Source organism: Phocoena phocoena, chromosome 3, assembly GCF_963924675.1.
Source record: "Phocoena phocoena chromosome 3, mPhoPho1.1, whole genome shotgun sequence".
Taxonomy (NCBI): Eukaryota; Metazoa; Chordata; class Mammalia; order Artiodactyla; family Phocoenidae; genus Phocoena; species Phocoena phocoena.
This window is the reverse complement of record NC_089221.1, coordinates 14,480,709-14,497,706: the sequence shown is the minus strand read 5'-3', so window position 1 is coordinate 14,497,706 and position 16,998 is coordinate 14,480,709. Positions and strand designations below refer to the sequence as shown.

At 44.1% G+C, this 16,998-nt stretch overlaps 1 protein-coding gene across 1 annotated transcript in view; it reads left to right on the top strand.

Annotated features, from left to right (window-relative positions):
* The window catches only part of MYO10 (myosin X), a 215,886-nt gene that overhangs the window by 42,583 nt on the left and 156,305 nt on the right, over nucleotides 1-16,998 (top strand). Inside the window, exon 2 of the mRNA XM_065874870.1 lies at nucleotides 4,639-4,737. Within this exon, the coding sequence (XP_065730942.1) occupies nucleotides 4,639-4,737 (99 nt within the window). The remainder of the gene's footprint in view (nucleotides 1-4,638; nucleotides 4,738-16,998) is intronic.

The window sequence follows — 16,998 nt, the reverse complement described above, 5'->3', positions numbered from 1 at the left end:
AATGGTTTGCATATGGTGGGCACATTTTTCTTCCCCACTCAAACTTGGATGGTCTGGTAAATGTCTTTCTGTGATTTCGTTTTCAGATGCTTGTGGGTGGCCTCTTTCCTGGACCTGGGCATATGTGTTCTATTCTAATGGAATGGAAGCAGAAAGTTTGGGGGGGTGAGAGAAACCACCCAGAACAATCTATGTAAAAATATCCATTTCACCAGTTTTACTTTGCAATTCTGATTCTATGAAAATTGCCTGTTTAAACTTTTTCAAAGAACAAAGGGAGTGTTTCGAATGCATTTCCCTTCCTATCTGGGGAAGATACCGCTGTAGGTTTAGGAAAACTGGCCAGTGGGGCTCTAGATTTGAAATCTGGGCCGGATTTTGTAAAACTTGTTTGTTAGCGGCTCTTCACACCTGTTGAGAAAGACCTTTGGACTAAGGAGGTTGAGCTGTGAGCTGTGTGTTTGATCATGTAGGAAGGACTGTGTCAACAAGGGCTTGGTCATACTTTCAAATGAGAAGGTGAAAAGAACCACAAGAAAACTCAAGTAAAAGAAACTGCATGCAGTGTACCCCCTGGGAGTTGGGAGGTTTATATTAATTCTGGTGACAGTTTATATTAATTCAGTAATGTTTCATAACATAATGTTTATTCATACTAAATAGACAGTTTTGATACTTGGTCAACAGGGACATGAAATCCTTTTTGATCAAAGCAAAGGAGATGATGGTCATAGCAAACAGAGCTTTGGATTCAGGATACTGGGATGGAGGTCCACTGTGAATTATTTTATGATTTTACCTAATGAGTAAAAGTTTTTACCTTATGAGTTTGAAAATTTCCATTTAAGTGAGTGTGTGTGTGTGTGTTTATGAGTGTACATGGAGGTATTTGAAAGCTTTCAACGTTGCAGTCTCTGACATGTGAATTTTAAAAAGGATGAAAAAGTAGTTCAGGCACTTGGAAGTCTCTTTCTAGAACATTACAAATACTGCAGTTTTGGTGTGGAATGATATTTGAAAGAGAGCAGTCTTAGAGATGCCTGTAGTAAACGTCCTTTTTGGAAAGGAGCTGTTTGCTAATAAAGAAATCGGGACTGACAAACAGTCGTGTCCTTCTTTCTGGACGTTACCTGTGTCTCAGCCCAAAGTGGGAATCGGAGGTCTGTGACTGACCTGTGCAGGCATGGCAACTCGGCCGTGTTGGTGTTACGTGTGTTCTTTAAATAAGACAGTTCAGGGTTTATAGAGAAACACTTCATACTCATTTTTGATGCTGTTTTCCATCTTTATCATGGAGGATTTCAACCCCTCTACGGAGGGAGGGTTGAAGAAGTTTGCAGTTAACAACTTAAAATTCCCACAATAAAGAGAAAGGGGATACCCATGTGGAGGTGCTTGTATAGAGTTGTAGCTGGGATGCTGGGAGAGTCACAGAACTCATAAGGGAAACAGGAGCCGGTGCCGTTTTAACCTTGGGCTCCAGCCACCTTGATCTTCTTGGCGGAAACGCTTGTGGAACCTCATGCACATGTGGCCCTGCCTCTGGGTCCCTCTCCTTCCAGAGCCCCAAGGTCTAGCTTGCTGACCCCAAATGCTTTCATTGAACTCAAGGGTGACTCACGAGGGATCCTGAGTCACAGTGGTGACAACAAACGATTTAGGTCCTGGCTGGTGTATTTTAAGCAGGATCATCATTGGCACTGAGAGAGTAACTTGTAAGTTGGATTTTTATATATTAAATTTTCCCTTTTAGAAGGAGTTGCGTGTGATAACTGAACACTTAAAGGGACCTTTGTGTGTTAGTTGTTGACTGACCTATTAGTGCATTTTATTTATTTCTGAATTACTTTAAGGAGTCAGTGTGATGTGTGCAAAGAGCATGGAATTAGGAATTGGGAAGATTTGAGACCTGGCTTGGTCACCAGCTGTGTGACATTAGGTAAGGACTTAAGCTCTGAACTTCAGTTTCGGGGCAGGGATTCCTTTCTTACCAAAGATTAGGTTAGTATTAGTATTATTGAGGCTCTTAGCATGTGACTGTGACACCTCATGGGCACTCCATTACTGGAAGCTACTATTTATGCTATTAGTAACACAACTTAAAGTAGCATTAAGTGATGAGTATATTTAGTTTACTTTTATATTGCTTTCCCCCTGCCATCTCTCTGTGTTGAGAGTGACAGTAGTCCCTTAAACTAGAAGTTGAATGTATAACCAGTATATTTTTAATATTTCACTTAACATTTCAAAACGAAACAGAAATTAGGGCCTCCCTGGTGGCGCAGTGGTTGGGAGTCCGCCTGCCGATGCAGGGGACATGGGTTCGCGCCCTGGTCCGGGAAGATCCCACATGCCGCGGAGCGGCTGGGCCCGTGAGCCATGGCCGCTGAGCCTGCGCGTCCGGAGCCTGTGCTCCACAACGGGAGAGGCCACAGCAGTGAGAGGCCCGCATACCGCAAAAAAAAAAAACAAAAAGAAAAAAAAACAGGAATTAAGCAGATCAATGAAATGAGGTTGAAAGTTCTAGAAAAGAAGTTTATGTGCTATTTCAAGTGATAATTTTGGTATTAAATTTCCACTCTTTCATTTTTGTTGGAGTTGATGAGATTGCTGAGCAGAGTAGAAATAACATAATGAGATACTAAAGTGATTTCAGCACATTGGGCATACATGAGTCATAAAGGTAATTCTCTTAAAAATAAGTATTTGTTTATTGAAGTGTAGTTGATTTAGAATATTGTGTTAGTTGCAGGTGTATAGCATAGTGATTTACTAGTTTTGCAGATTATATTCCATTATAGGTTAATGGATATTATGTAAGACAATGGATATGATTCCCTGTGCTATAGAGTGTATCCTTGTTGCTTATCTATTTTATGTATAATAGTTTGTATTTGTTAATCCCATACCCCTAATTTGTCCCTCTCCCCTCCCTTTGGTAACCACTAGTTTGTTTTCTGTATCTGCGAGTCTGTTCCTGTTTTGCGTATACATTCATTTGTGTTATTTTTTTAGATTCCACATATAAGTGATATCATACAGTATTTGTCTTTCTCTGTCTTACTTCACTAAGCATAATTTATCTAGGTCCATCCACGTTGCTGCAAATGGCAGTATTTCATTGTTGTTTATGGCTGAGTAATTTTCACATACACACACACACACATACACACATCTTCTTTATCCAGTTGTCTGTCGGTGGGCACTTGGGTTGCTTCCCTGTCTGGCTGTTGTAAATAGTGCTGCTGTGAACACTGGGGGTGAGTGTTTCTTTTGGAACTAATGTTTTTGTTTTTTCTGGATATATACCCAGGAGTAGAATTGCTAGATCATGTGGTAGTTCAACTTTTAGTTTTTTAAGGAACCTCCGTACTGTTTGCATAGAGGCTGCACCAATTTACATTCCCATCACCATGTACAAGAATTCCCATAAAGATAACTCTTTATAATTTGACCATTGAACACCCAATAATTTCTTCAAACTTTTTTTTTTATCACTTGTCCTTGAAAACAAACAGTTTTCATGTTGTGAAATCAAAGAAAGAGGAAATTCAGCATTGAAAGGCTAAGTATTATGGTTGTCATTTTATTTGCCCAGTGGAGAAATAAAAAAGGGAAATGAAATCAATGCCAAAAAATTGTGCCCCAGGTTAAAACAGTAGGATCTGGAAGTTGTTATCTGTTGGAATATCATTGCAGACTTTGCGGTGCATTTGGTGTCTGGTGGAATCCTACCAAAATTCACACCAGTGGATTGGGTTGTGATATTTACTAAGAAATCATCCCTCTCTTGGAGAGTCTAGTTGACACGTGGATTTGGTCCAAGTAGGAAGTCAGTGGAGTGTCCTGATGCCCTCCAAGTGGACAAGTGCATGGGGCTTGGACCCGGGAAGATGGAGCCTGAAGGTCCCAAAGAGTTCTTGACTTGGGGTGAAGCAGTGTGGTGACCTGGTTAAACTTGTGGTTTCTGGATGTGTGATGCTGGGCAAGTTTCTTTACCTCTAGGCCTCCACTTCTCCATCTGTAAAATGGGATGATAATGGTGCTCGCCTTAAAGCATGTATGTGAAGATATAATCCATATAAATCAATTGCATTTTAATTAATTAATTTTTTGGTTTTGGCTGTGTTGGGTCTTCATCGCTGCACGCGGGCTTCCTCTGTTTGCGGCGAGCGGGGGCTACTTTTCGTTGCAGTGCACGGGCTTCTCATTGCGGTGGCTTCTCTTGTTGCGGAGCACAGGCTCTAGGCACGCAGGCTCAGTAGTTGTGGCGCACGGGCTCAGTTGCTCCGCGGCATGTGGGATCTTCCCGGACCAGGGCTCGAACCCGTGTCCCCTGCATTGGCAGGTGGATTCTTAACTACTGCGCCACCAGGGAAGTCCCTCAGTTGCATTTTAGTACTATTTTCTCTGTCCTTTCTCTGTCTGGTGGGACTCTGTCTCAGTCACACTTGTACATGTGTAAGGCTGTGGGTGCTGCTTTCTTTGAAGATTCATTCCTTGCTTATTTGAGAAAGATGTTTGCTTTTCAAAAGGTGATTTTTAAGGAATGTAGTAGTCATAGTAATTTTAAGAGTGGTGTTTTGCCACAAAATGCAATCCAAACTCATAGTTAAATCCTGTTTGTTTTGTTTACAGGGAACACGGGTCTGGCTGAGAGAAAATGGCCAGCATTTTCCAAGTACCGTAAATTCCTGTGCAGAGGGCATCATTGTCTTCCGGACGGACTATGGTCAGGTGAGCAGAGTCCCTGCAGCTTCGTGACATCCGTGTTCTGCTTCCTTGGATGACCCTACATAAGGGCACGTGTGCTTATTCTCCTCGCCCTTCATACCTTAAACATCTTTTCTAAGTGATACACCAGAATCCCAAAAGGAATGTGTAATGCACACCTCGAGTGTGTGAGCGACACACTAAAAAATTCTCCCAAATCGAAATCAAAGTGTTCTAACTAGTACTGGACAGAAGAGCACTACACTTGGCTGGTTTCCTTCCTGGGGATCAAGAAGAATCAGAAGTATAGGGTGCAAGCAATTTGAGAAAAAATTCAGATATATCAATATTTCCCGATTGGTTTCATGACCACGTTCCCTTAAAATTCATCAACTTTCCTAGTGTTGGAAGTACTGACCTGCCAGTGAGACTGTAGCAGTGTCCTGGTCCCTGTAAGGACAAGATGCACCAAACCACCTAACCTGAGCCTCTTCACCTTGTGAAGCAACTGAAGAAGCTCTTTCTGTTTGTGGGAACCACTGCTCCAGGGTCCCTATTCTTCAGTGTAAAACAAGTGAAAAGCCATATCACTGAAAACAAATACCTGAATCCAGAAACTGGCCCACTGCTTATATTTGGACAGTGGTGAAAGGAGCCCAGTTTCTCCATTTTATAAGGAAACCAATTAAAAATTTTTTTAATTGAAATATAGTTAATTTACAATGTTGTGTTGGTTTCAGTTGTATAGCACAGTGATTCAGTTATATAGAATTTTTTTTTCAGATTCTTTTCCACTATAGGTTATTACAAGATATTGAGTAGAGTTCGCTGTGCTACACAGTAGGTCCTTGTTGGTTACTATATCTTATATATAGTCGTGTGTGTCTTTAATCCCAAGGAATTTTAATTTTAGAAATGGGTACCTCCCACAGAGACACATATTAAAATTGAAGACATAAAGGACTAAAATGACATCATATGCCAGTATTTCAAGCTCTCAGTTGCTGAATTTTGTTTGCAAGTTGTGTTGAGAACAAAATCTTCAAGGTCAGTGTTGTATAGTTGCGGCTGATGGGCTACTTGGTTATCAAAACCTTGAGCAGAGATGATCCTCTTGGTGGTACATTCCTCATTTCTTGACTTAATGAGCACTTATGTTTCTGGGCTATTTTGCAATTTCTCAGTTACTTTTTCATCCGAGAGTCTGGAATGGTGCTTCGGTATTTGTCTGGTGGTGAAGATATAGCTGTGATGTGCAATGGGCAGGGGGGTGGGTGGGTGCAGGGAGAGGGGAGCAAAGAGACCACTGGGAATCCAGTGTCTCCCAGTCACTGATGCCCAGTCTGGTCTCTTTCCCGTCAGCTTCTCGGGTAGTGTGATGTGACCTGTAAACTAAGGACCAAGTGACCCGGCCAGCATTTTTCTTTCTTGCCTTCACTCCTCCCCTCTTGCCGTCTCACTTTCCCCAGATGAGAATTGTTTCTTTCAGGCCTTGTCAAGATGACAATAAAAAAGGGAAAACAATATTTAAACCGTGTACCTGACTTGACAGAACTTAATGGGGAATTCTTTTCTTTTTTTGTCGACTTATTTTTTTGTTTGTTTTTGTCCTCATAACTTTTATTATATTACAATAATTAGGTCGACTTATGTTTTAATCCCAAAGATACTTTACTTTTTTTCCCTTTTTTCCTCTTAAGAAAAACTGTGATAACCACATAACGTTAAAATTCCCATCTTAACCACGTTGAAGTGTATATAGTTCAGTAGTGTTAAGTCCGTTCCCATTGTCGGCCAGTAGATCTCTAGAACTTTTTCGTCTTGTAATACTGAGACTCTGTACCTAGCAAACGCCTAATTCCCCATCTCACCTCCCCCAGCACTTGGTAACCACCTTTCTACTTTCTGTCTCTATGATTTTTGACTCCTTTAGATACTTGTATGAGTGGAATCATAACAGCATTTGTCCTTTTCTGTTACTGGCTTATTTGGCTTAACGGAGTGTCTTGGAGATTCTGAAGACGCTATCAAACTTCGCTTTGCTCCGCAGAGGCGTCACAGCAATTCTAGCAGCCTGTTAGTGCTACTTACTGTCGGTGTCGCGTGGTCAGCAGTCTGTGTCCTGTGACACCATTGCCAGCTGGTCAGTGGGCAGCCCTCCGTGAGGCATGGAAAGGGTTGGTCGGGTCAGCAATTCTCTTCCTTCTTGACGGTACTTATGGATTGTGGCTTTAGAAAGAACTAAACCAGAAAAGCCTATCCTTAAACGTGGAAACAACTCCCAAATTTGACTTCGAGTCTTCAATCGGTCATCAAATTCTTGGTCTTACACTGTCCGCTCTGTCATTCCCAAGTATGACAAGTATAATTAGCTTGGCGACCCATGTAGGAAATACAGGGTTTAAAATGTGACAAAAGTGAGGCAGGTTGGAAAGACATGGATCAGGAGCTGGCAGTGGCCAGAAGACTTTTGTTTCTCTCTTTTCTGACCTACTCCTTCCTCTCTTGACATTACAGATTCCCTGTGGAACATACAGGCGTCGCCACCAAGGGTTAGAAGTTCATTACCTGGTTCTGGTCCCCAGGACAGGCACACCTGCTGTTTATCTGATATAGATTTCTGAAGGAATCAGGGTCAGAGATGTAGAGCATTACCTTGTCCTGATCCAACCCGTGGTAACTTTTCAAAGTATGGGCTAATTTCAGCCCAATTTGGTATGTTGTTAAAGGGTGTTAGGATACTGGTGTTTCTACAGAAAGGGAGAATGGGGAGTTATTTAATGGGTCCAGAGTTTTAGTTTGGGAAGATGACAAAGCTCTGAAGATGCATCACGGTGATGCTTGCACAACGATGTGAGTGTGCTTTGATACCACTGAACTGTACCCTTAAAACTTGCCGTTGTCATCCTGTCATCCTTTTTATGTCAGCGTGTACATCTCACCACCATGGAAAACAGAAGGTATCAGTGTTTGAGGTCAAATGGTAACGGGTAAAAGCTGTCAAGTGGGTATTGTTCTGTATCTTTATAAACAGTTCTAGTACAATTTTTATGTTACCAAAATAGGACCGCTCAGAATCTGTGAACAGCTTCCAAACTAGTAGTTGAACTTCCCTTTGGTTTACTGTACAGGAGTCACCTGGGGGTCTTGTTTCGGATGCAGCTTCTGATCGGCAGGTCTGGGCTGGGGGCTGAGAGTCTGCGCTTCTCACCAGCTACCTGGTGGTATGGATGCTGCGGGTCCGTGTCTGAGTCGGAGAACTGCCTTAGGGTCCTAGTTACTCCAGTGAAGAGCAGGAAGTACTGTCAATCCCCTCCGTGGACCACCCGTGCTACTGTTTCGGACGAAGCAAACGTAAGGAAAAGAGCTTGAGGCAGCGGTGGAAAATTTTCCCTAGGCCCTGAGAAGCTTTCCCTTCCTCTGTGTGCATTCCATCCCTCCCCCCACCCCACCCCCAATTCCAGCAGTCATTTCACCTCAAGCGTGGCCAGGGATTGTGCTGACTGCGGCGAAATAGTGCTCAGGTGGATTAAAAAGCAGTTTTCGAAATCCTGTTTCGTGTCGGAAACCAAGCGGAGCCACAAGTAACTAAAATCCTAAAATGAGGTCACGAGGACAGGGGGTAGATAGGAGATAATGCGGTGTTGTTTTTTGGTGAGAGCCCTAAAGGGCCCATTTTCTTATTTCATTCGGTCTCTGAGGGTTTTGCACATTTGCTCAGCTATTCTTTTTTCGCCAAGGAGATAGTTTTATATTAATCTAAAATTCCATCCCACACCAAAATTTAAACTGCTGTAGGTTGGTCCCAGGAGTGCAGGGGACCAAAACGTTCCCATTTGACTCATAACTTACATTATACTCGCTGTGAAGTATTTGCCGATGGGAAAAGAGAAGTGCGAGTGACATGCTAACACACTTTGAAAAAATGCATAGTTGTGGCTTCTGGAGCACGAAGCACGTGGGTAGGTCAGCACGTGCTCTGCAAGTTAGAAATGACTTGTCTTCTTGCACGTGAAGCCTTGGACAGAGTTGTAGAAGAGCACCATGCTTTTGTGGCTCTGCAGGGTCCATATTTGGCTAAAAGATCGACTCTGGTGAAAAGGGTAGGATGGAAGTTGGCACTGAATGTTTTTGTCTTTTCTAAAACGTTCACCAGGCACGTGGGTGATCACTGAAGCACCCTTTTGGAACATTGTAGAATTGACTAATGAGTTTTAAATTAGATTTTTAACTTTGAGAGTCAACTGTTTTATTATCCTTCCTGAAAAGAGCCTTATTTGCTCGCTCTGAAATAGCTTAGAGTGATATCAATTTACCTAGTGTTATTTTAAGGGGTAGTTTTTTAACTTACCACAGTCTTACTCTCTGCAACCATCCTCTTGGGTTTTCTGTTTGCATTGTCCCTCTGTGGGGTCTTCTGAAATATTTTACTGGCTGGAGAATTAATCATCCCAATCTACAAGTAAATGCCCTCCTCCGTGCCCTTCTCTTATTTGCACCAAGTATAATTAGACTCGGTTTTCAAAGTTATTCTTCTCATTTTATTAATCCACAAGAAGGCCGTTAGATTGCCTGGTTCTTTCAAGTCATCGCCACCCTCCAAGATAGTCAGAATTCCTCAGGCCACACAGGAAACATAACCCTCATTATTTATAATCACATCTCCCATTTAAAGCCATCTCTAACCTTTTGGGTTTGACCTTCACTTTGACTTGTTGGAATTAATACTGTGGCCCCAATTTTGTCGAACTTGATGATGGGTTAGTGTAGTGATTTTTCATTGCATTTTTGGTTATTTTTCATACACTTTCTGCTCTGTCCAGCTGCTTTTCTTTGCTTTTTTTACCCCTTCACTTTGCCCCCATTGATTGGTGTCTTTTTGTGTCCCTTGAATGTCATATGGATGTGGCAGCTTTTTGACCTCTCCGCATCCCGTACGGGTCCACTCCTGGGTCACACAGAAATCTCCCGCAAGCCTGTTGAGTGCTGGAAAATTGACCGTGGCACAGCCCAGAATGTCTCCCATTTCAGAGCTCCGAATGTTACCCTGCAACCCCCCTGATGGTCAGGAATCAGACAACTAGAACTGAGTGATTTCATCTTGCGTTGGGAACAGGTCAGATCTGACTTCTCAAGGGAAGTGTGGAGCCTGGAGCTTTTAACGGAGTTGAGAATGTCATCTGAGAGGAAGCTGACTGCGCACGCTGGCCCCCGAGAGCCCAGGAATGCCAGCCCTTTTCAGCAGCCACAGAAGCTGCCTTCCTGGCTTCACTGCCAAAGCCAGCTGTTGGCAGAGACAGGTGCCGGCGTAAAGAGGTCTCCCCCGCCAGCTCCTTCTCTGTGAGCGGATGCGGAGTGAGCGAGCAGCGGTAGGCATGGCCCCCCAAGTCGTGTAGGGCCCCCCCAGGGCAGCTCCCGTGAATGGTGGTGGCAGGCAGGGGGAAACCAGCAGGGAGACGGCTAAACTTGCAAAGATGGAGGGAAGGAGTTTGAGGGGACGACGTTAATGATGCAGGAGTGGTGTCATTAGGATACTGTGACTCTCAGAGCCCAATTCTTGAACAACAGGACAGAGTCTTTGTAGTCAACTGGCCTGCACATAATTCCCTTGCTTTTATGTTGTTTAAAAAACAAAAAGCAGGGCTTCCCTAGTGGCGCAGTGGTTAAGAATCCGCCTACCAATGGAGGGGACACGGGTTCGAGCCCTGGTCCGGGAAGATCCCATATGCCGCAGAGCAACTGGGCCCGTGTGCCACAACTACTGAAGCCCACGTGCCGCAACTACTGAAGCCCGTGTTCTACAGCTGCTGAAGCCCGCGTGGCTGGAGCCCGTGCTCCGCAACAAGAGAAGCCACCGCAATGAGAAGCCTGTGCACTGCAGCGAAGAGTAGCCCCCGCTCGCCGCAACTAGAGAAAGCCCGCACGCAGCAACGAAGACCCAATGCAGCCAGAAATAAATAAATAAAATAAATAAATTTAAAACAAACAAACAAAAAACCAAAAAGTATATTCTGTCCCCTTTTCAATCTTTCTTCTCCTTTTTGGTAAAGAGAAACAGTCTTATATTAATGCACTTATTTGGGGGAAACTTTACCCATTTTTTCCTCAAAAGGAGAGAAACAAATTATATTTTCGCTCCCTGTAGCCTCTCAAGTGTCAGGTATCCCTGGTGTTGCAGTCGGTGCTTCCAGCCAAATTAACCTCTGGGTTCCGTTGAACCATAGGAAGGTGCCATCTCTGTAGGATGGGGGAGCTGAAAAGGCAGTTTCCTGTGGTTATGCCTAAGAGTATGTTAATGGCCCTCTATTTTAATTGTGTGTTTTAGCTTATCGATATGTGTTTGATTTAAAGGTAGAAGTTTTGGCATACAGTAAAGTTTAACAAAGTAGTTTTTTTTGCAGTCCAGTTGAGAGGCAAAGCATATCCCTAAAATAGTATATACAGCCCTGGCTTTTGGGGTACCACTGCCATATTAAATTCTGTTGTGTGTATGTCTGTGTGTGTGTTAACAGCTATGACATTGTATTCCTTTTGGGGTTTTTAACTTTTTGGATGGGTGTGTAAAATATTTGCTATGATTGATCTCTCCTGCAAAGGTCCAAAAATTTTTTTTAAATTTTAACCATTTTTGGAATGGAAGTATATAGTTAATTTACAATGTTGTGTTAGTTTCAGGTATATAGCAAAGTGATTCAGTTATACATATGTATAAATATCTATTCTTTTTCGGATTCTTTTCCATTATAGGTTATTACAAGATATTGAATGTAGTTCCCTGTGCTATACAGTAGGTCCTTGTTGTCTTTTTTTTTGCGGTACGCGGGCCTCTCACTGTTGTGGCCTCTCCCGTTGCGGAGCACAGGTTCCGGACGTGCAGGCTCAGCGGCCATGGCTCACGGGCCCAGCCGCTCCGCGACATGTGGGATCTTCCCGGACCGGGGCACGAACCCGTGTCCCCTGCATCGGCAGGCGGACTCCCAACCACTGCGCCACCAGGGAAGCCCTCCTTGCTGTCTATTTTATATATAGTACTTTGTTAATGCAAAGCTCCTAATTTATCCCTCTCCTCGCTCCCTTTCCCTTTGGTAACTATAAATTTGTTTTCTATGTCTGTGAGTCTATTTCTGTTTTGTAAATAAGTTCATTTGTGTCATTTTTTTGATTCCACATGTAAGTGATATCACATGATTTTTGTCTTTCTCTGTCTGACTTACTTCAACAAATGTCCAAATTTGAGTTGAAAGAAAAATGAATGGATAAATATACAATTTATCTTTTTGAACTGGAATTTGGACTTTCTTGTGTGTGTTTATTTGTAGTAAATATAAATTACATAGAATTGACTACTTTAAATGTTTTTGAGTGTACAATTCAGTGGCATTAATTACATTCATAATGTGTGCAGCCATCACCACTATTTCCAAAACTTTTTCATCACTCCAAACAGAAACTCTGTAAGCATTAAGCGCTAACTCCCTATGCAATTTGTTGTTAAACTACTTTCTTCTTGGATACCTTTTGTTGTGCTGCTTCTAGGTATACAAGCACGTTAGAAACTCTGGTTTGTATTCTTTGTTAAGGAATAGACACTGTCAAGAAAGAAGTGGTGTAGACCTAGCTCAAGAGTCCAAGGATGGAGAATTGAATGTTGACTTAGATCTGCTGACCACCGATGGGCATTTGGCGCTGACCTTGTGATGTGTGCATGGGGGTGGATGGTGCTGCCCCTGTGGGTGGGTGAAGGGCCCTTCTCAAGAGGAAGGTGGCTGCACAGCCATCCAGAAAGCCAGAGGAAAGAGGGATATGCTTTTGACAAGTGGCAGATAATTTTTAAAAAGATCAGATGTATGCGATTTCCTTTGTTAACTTCAGTATGGGTCCATCTGTTATTCTTGGAATTCACTTCTGTCAAAACAGTGCAGCTGTATTAAGCTGGGAAACTCTTAAATTCCTGTGCTTTTCTCACATTTTGCTATTTCATCCTGGAAACGCCCGTCTCTGAAATGGATATTAAACACCAGCCCGTGGAGTTGCTTAGAGTCAGAAGTCTATACTCTAGAGACTGAACATCACTGGGGCTTTGTCTTGCTATAAAGACCAAGTAGACTGCAGTTTGTCCAACTTCCTTGGTTTAGAGTGAAAAAATTGTTTGTAGGCCTGAAAGCCACGTGATTGACTATCTAGATCTCTTCCAGGAATCTGGTTTGGCATCTAGTGGCTCAAAGATGGAAAGTCAAATAATTTTCACTCTGGGAGTATAGGAAAAAAACAGTCTGATTGTCGGTGCACTAAGCTCCAGGCAAAAACATGTGCATATTTGTAAATCTGCATGTGCGGACACTTGCTTATTGTAACTTGGGAAGAGGTGGTCACTCTAGCCAACTGAGGGCTTGTCTTTCCCTTTCGAGAACTTGGGTCCTGCAGAGATGTGCCTGGCCTTCCCCACCTTCATTCAGGGATGAGTGCCTGGATGAAGACCTTTTCACAGAGGCCTTTTCAACCTCTCCATCCAAGAGGGCCACTACCTTGACATTGTTTCATGTGTAATTATTTGATTTTTTTTTTTTTTTTTTTCCCTGTGTCTCCTCACCAAGCTCTCTGAGAATGGACACATTGCTGTGTCCTTAGCTCCTAGAAGCAGAGCCTGGCCCGTGAAGGCACTTAAATGCTGAATGCGTGGTGAAGCTCCATTTGTAGTCAGCACGGAGCCAAGCAAGTTCTTAGAATGATGTGTACTCTGTTGAGACTGTTATCATATAACGTCTTAATAAAGAAATCACAAGTCTGAACGGACCACAAGGGACAGAAGAAAAAGCTTCCTGTCACAGGAGTCCTGTTGCGAGTTTCGCTGTGTTATTTCTATCCAAACCACCCTTAGGCCATAAGACCAGAGCAAAATAAAGAGCATTGAAGATAATTAAAGGGAATTTCTTTTTCAAAGGAATGATTTCACTTGATAGACTCCAAAAACATACAAACTGCACTTTCATTTTTCAAGGGGGAGTAGGTGGGTGTTGAGTTTGGTGCAGAATATTTTTCCAAAGTTTGGCATTTTGAAACCTGAGATGATAATTCTATATACTTCAACATCTACACTGAAACAGGAAGCAGTTTACAGTGACAAACCCGACAAGATCCACTGGTGTTCTGAGGAGCGTGGGCTGTGTCAGGTGTTGCTGACCTTAGCTTGCCAAGGGTGCACACCACTTCTGTCACCTGCCCTATTCCCAGCACCTCTGAAAAATTCACCGGTGAGACCTTAAGACTCCCCTGTCTCTGGGGCCTGTCTCCCTGCTCCTTTAAGTAAATCCAGCTTAAGTGGATTGGGAATCCAGTTTATTTCTGACCCTTGCTTTCAGGACAGGCTTTTGCCTTCCCACCAAGCCTTTGGACTGGTCAGCTGGGCCCCTCCCTGTCTGGCATCCCCCTGGGCGGGTGGATGGGAGGGAGGGGTTGGATCTCTGTTCACAGTATTTACTGGCCCCAGTGAGCCTCTAGCTGACCACACACACAGTGATTATGCAGGAGAGAACAGATGACTTCTGCCCTGGGTCATGACCTTCTGGGGCTTCCTGCCCTTGGTTGGGCCAACTTGTTGACTTTCTCCTTTGTGGATATGTCTCGACTTTGGCCTCCTCTTTCCTTCCTGGGTCCATTGAATGAGCCTCCTCTTTCCATCCCTTAGGCGTGCCTATTTATTTGGATCCCAGCCTGCCTTTGGCCTGCCTGTGCGTCCCATCTTCAGTCCACTGCTGGATTCCAGGCTCTGGGTAGCTCAGCCGACTTTTGCCTCTGGGAGCCTGTGGTATACCCAGCCTCTTCCTGCAACCCCCAGGAATCCTGGTCCTGCATTGCTAGTGTCCGGGCACAAAGAGAAGGGCTGATGTTTTGTTCCTTTGGACCCGTGGTTGCTTTCAGTTTTGTAGTTAGTTTAGCAAATCCAATTGCTCATACTTGAAGGTAAGCAGGAGACTACCTTGCATTCTCGATACCCGTGAATACTGAAAACAGTCAGTACATTAATGCTGGATACCAAGCTCAGACCAGGTGGTAACTTACTACTGGGGGAGGTGATGCCGAAAACTGATTAAATCAAGACTCAATTTTTCTTTCTTTTTTTTTAAGGCTTTACTACTATACCTTTATTATAAGTGTCATTTTGTGAAAAATGTATGTGAAGACTTTGAAGACAAAAACAGTCCAGAAAATTATCTGTGGGAATCAGACGTGGCACCACTGAATGCTGTGTGCAATTTCAGTAGAAAATGCCGAGGCAATTTATTAGAACAGATTCAGGCAGTCGTTGGGTGTGACTGAGATTCAGCCCATTTCAGAAGTTCAGTTACAGGCCTGTTATTTGGAACCAGTTTTCTGGAAGACTCAGTGATATGCACCGGGAATTGGTTACCCAGTCTGTCTACAAAGACCTATTGGGGTCCCCGCACTGCAAGACTTGGGATGGTGGGAAAGTCCTGTCTTGCCTGATTCCAACTTTAGCTGTATGTTGAGTTCCACCCAGGCTGCCACTATGATGAGACTAGGGAACCACTCTCCCACGGTCACCTCCCTGGGAGCTGTGGGAAAGGGGGGCACCCCATTTCTAAGCTGTGTCTTCCTCACGAGGGTTGGCGTTTAGGATGGGTAAAGGGAAGAGAGTGCCGTTTGCTGGTGACATCTCTGTTCGAGGCACCATGTTGAACCATATTCCTTCCGTTTGTCCTATTTAATCCTCAACTCCCCTAGGAAGGCGTGGTCAGCCGTACTTATTGACACAGAGATTGATCTTCCGTGAAATAGCATTTCCAAGAGCCCACACTTGGTCAGTGATGAGTTAGTAGAGGTGGGGTTTGGATCCAGATTTGATCGACTTTTCACTTGATCATGTTACTTCCTCCAGAGAAGTGTGAGGTAGGACAGGGTGAGGCCAGTGATGGGGGTCGTTGCCTGTTTACCTTCTCAGGCCCGGTGACTGCCCGTCCTGACTGTTTCCCTGAGTTCATTTCTCTTCCCTCTTCAGGCCCCTGGGATTGAGTGTCCTTGTCTCCTTTCTGGTCACGACCTTTGTGCTTTCTCTTGAAGTTACTCTTGAAGATCGGTGGGTTGCACGGGGGGTACCACCTTCCCAGTTTCCTCTTCCTTTGTGATGGCTTTTTGCTTTTATTATGTTTTACTGCTCCAGGGAAATAGATGGATCGGCGAAAATCCCCCTTTTTAAAATTTTAATGTTTCATCGTTTTGTGTTCACCATCTCGTTTCCATGCTGCTGCTTCTGCCGGGGTTAGTTCTCAACCCTGGCTGCACATGAAATTCACTGGGAAGCTTTTACCAAGAGCCTTGGCCCTGCCCCCAGACAATGAAATCAGAATCTCAGCTGGGACTCAGGCCCTGTGTGTTTTTAGAAAGCTTCCTGGGTACCACTTAATAAGCAGTCAAGTTCAGAACTATTTCGTAGACCGAATGAGCATCCTATTGAAATAGTCCATTAAAAGTTGTTGAAAAAGCACAACTTTGGCACACTGGGCTTGGAAAACGCTCATGTTACCCATGATTTCTAGGCCTTCACTTTTTCTTACATAGCTTCTTTTCTGGACACTTAGATGGTTCTGTGGAACATCTCCAATGCCCACAGTATCTTGGAGAACTCAGTTCCCTCTGTCCGTCCAGCTGTCCACTGGGGCCTTGTCTCCAAGGGACCCTGGAGTGCCCCCATCTCCCTCTTTCTCCAGGGAGTTGACCTGTTCTTGGTCTTTCCATCTCCACCTCTCCAGTCCCACCCTCTCTAGTTGGATACTCTGTTTGAGTGGGACATTTGGGTTCAAACGTCCCAAACGCTAGTGCGGTGTTGGTCCGTGTGTGATTCTCCGACTGGCTGCTTCATAATTAGTCATCAGGGCCCTCGTGAAAGATGCAGCTTCCTTGGTCCTCCTTCCCATCTGCCAAGTCCACGTCTCTGTGCAGGTGGTCCAGGGGGCTGTAGTTTAACAAGGTTCCCAGGTGATGCCTTTCATGGTGAAATTGGAGAACCACAGACTCAGCGTGTACTGTGACATGAGATAAATTCTCCCCGTCTCATTTGCTGTTTACTTCAAATTGTGCTGCCCCCTGCCCTGTGAGGCCCGGGGCTCTGGGGAGGACCTGTCCTTCCTGACGCTGTGACCCTGCAGACAGGTTCCGTTCTTTCCTTGTCCGCATCTTCCTCATGCCTGCAGTCCTGCCTCCTTTCCTTTCTGTGTCTGGAACAGAACCTGGTGTTTGGGCACCTCTCCTGGCTGTGAGGCACTGTGA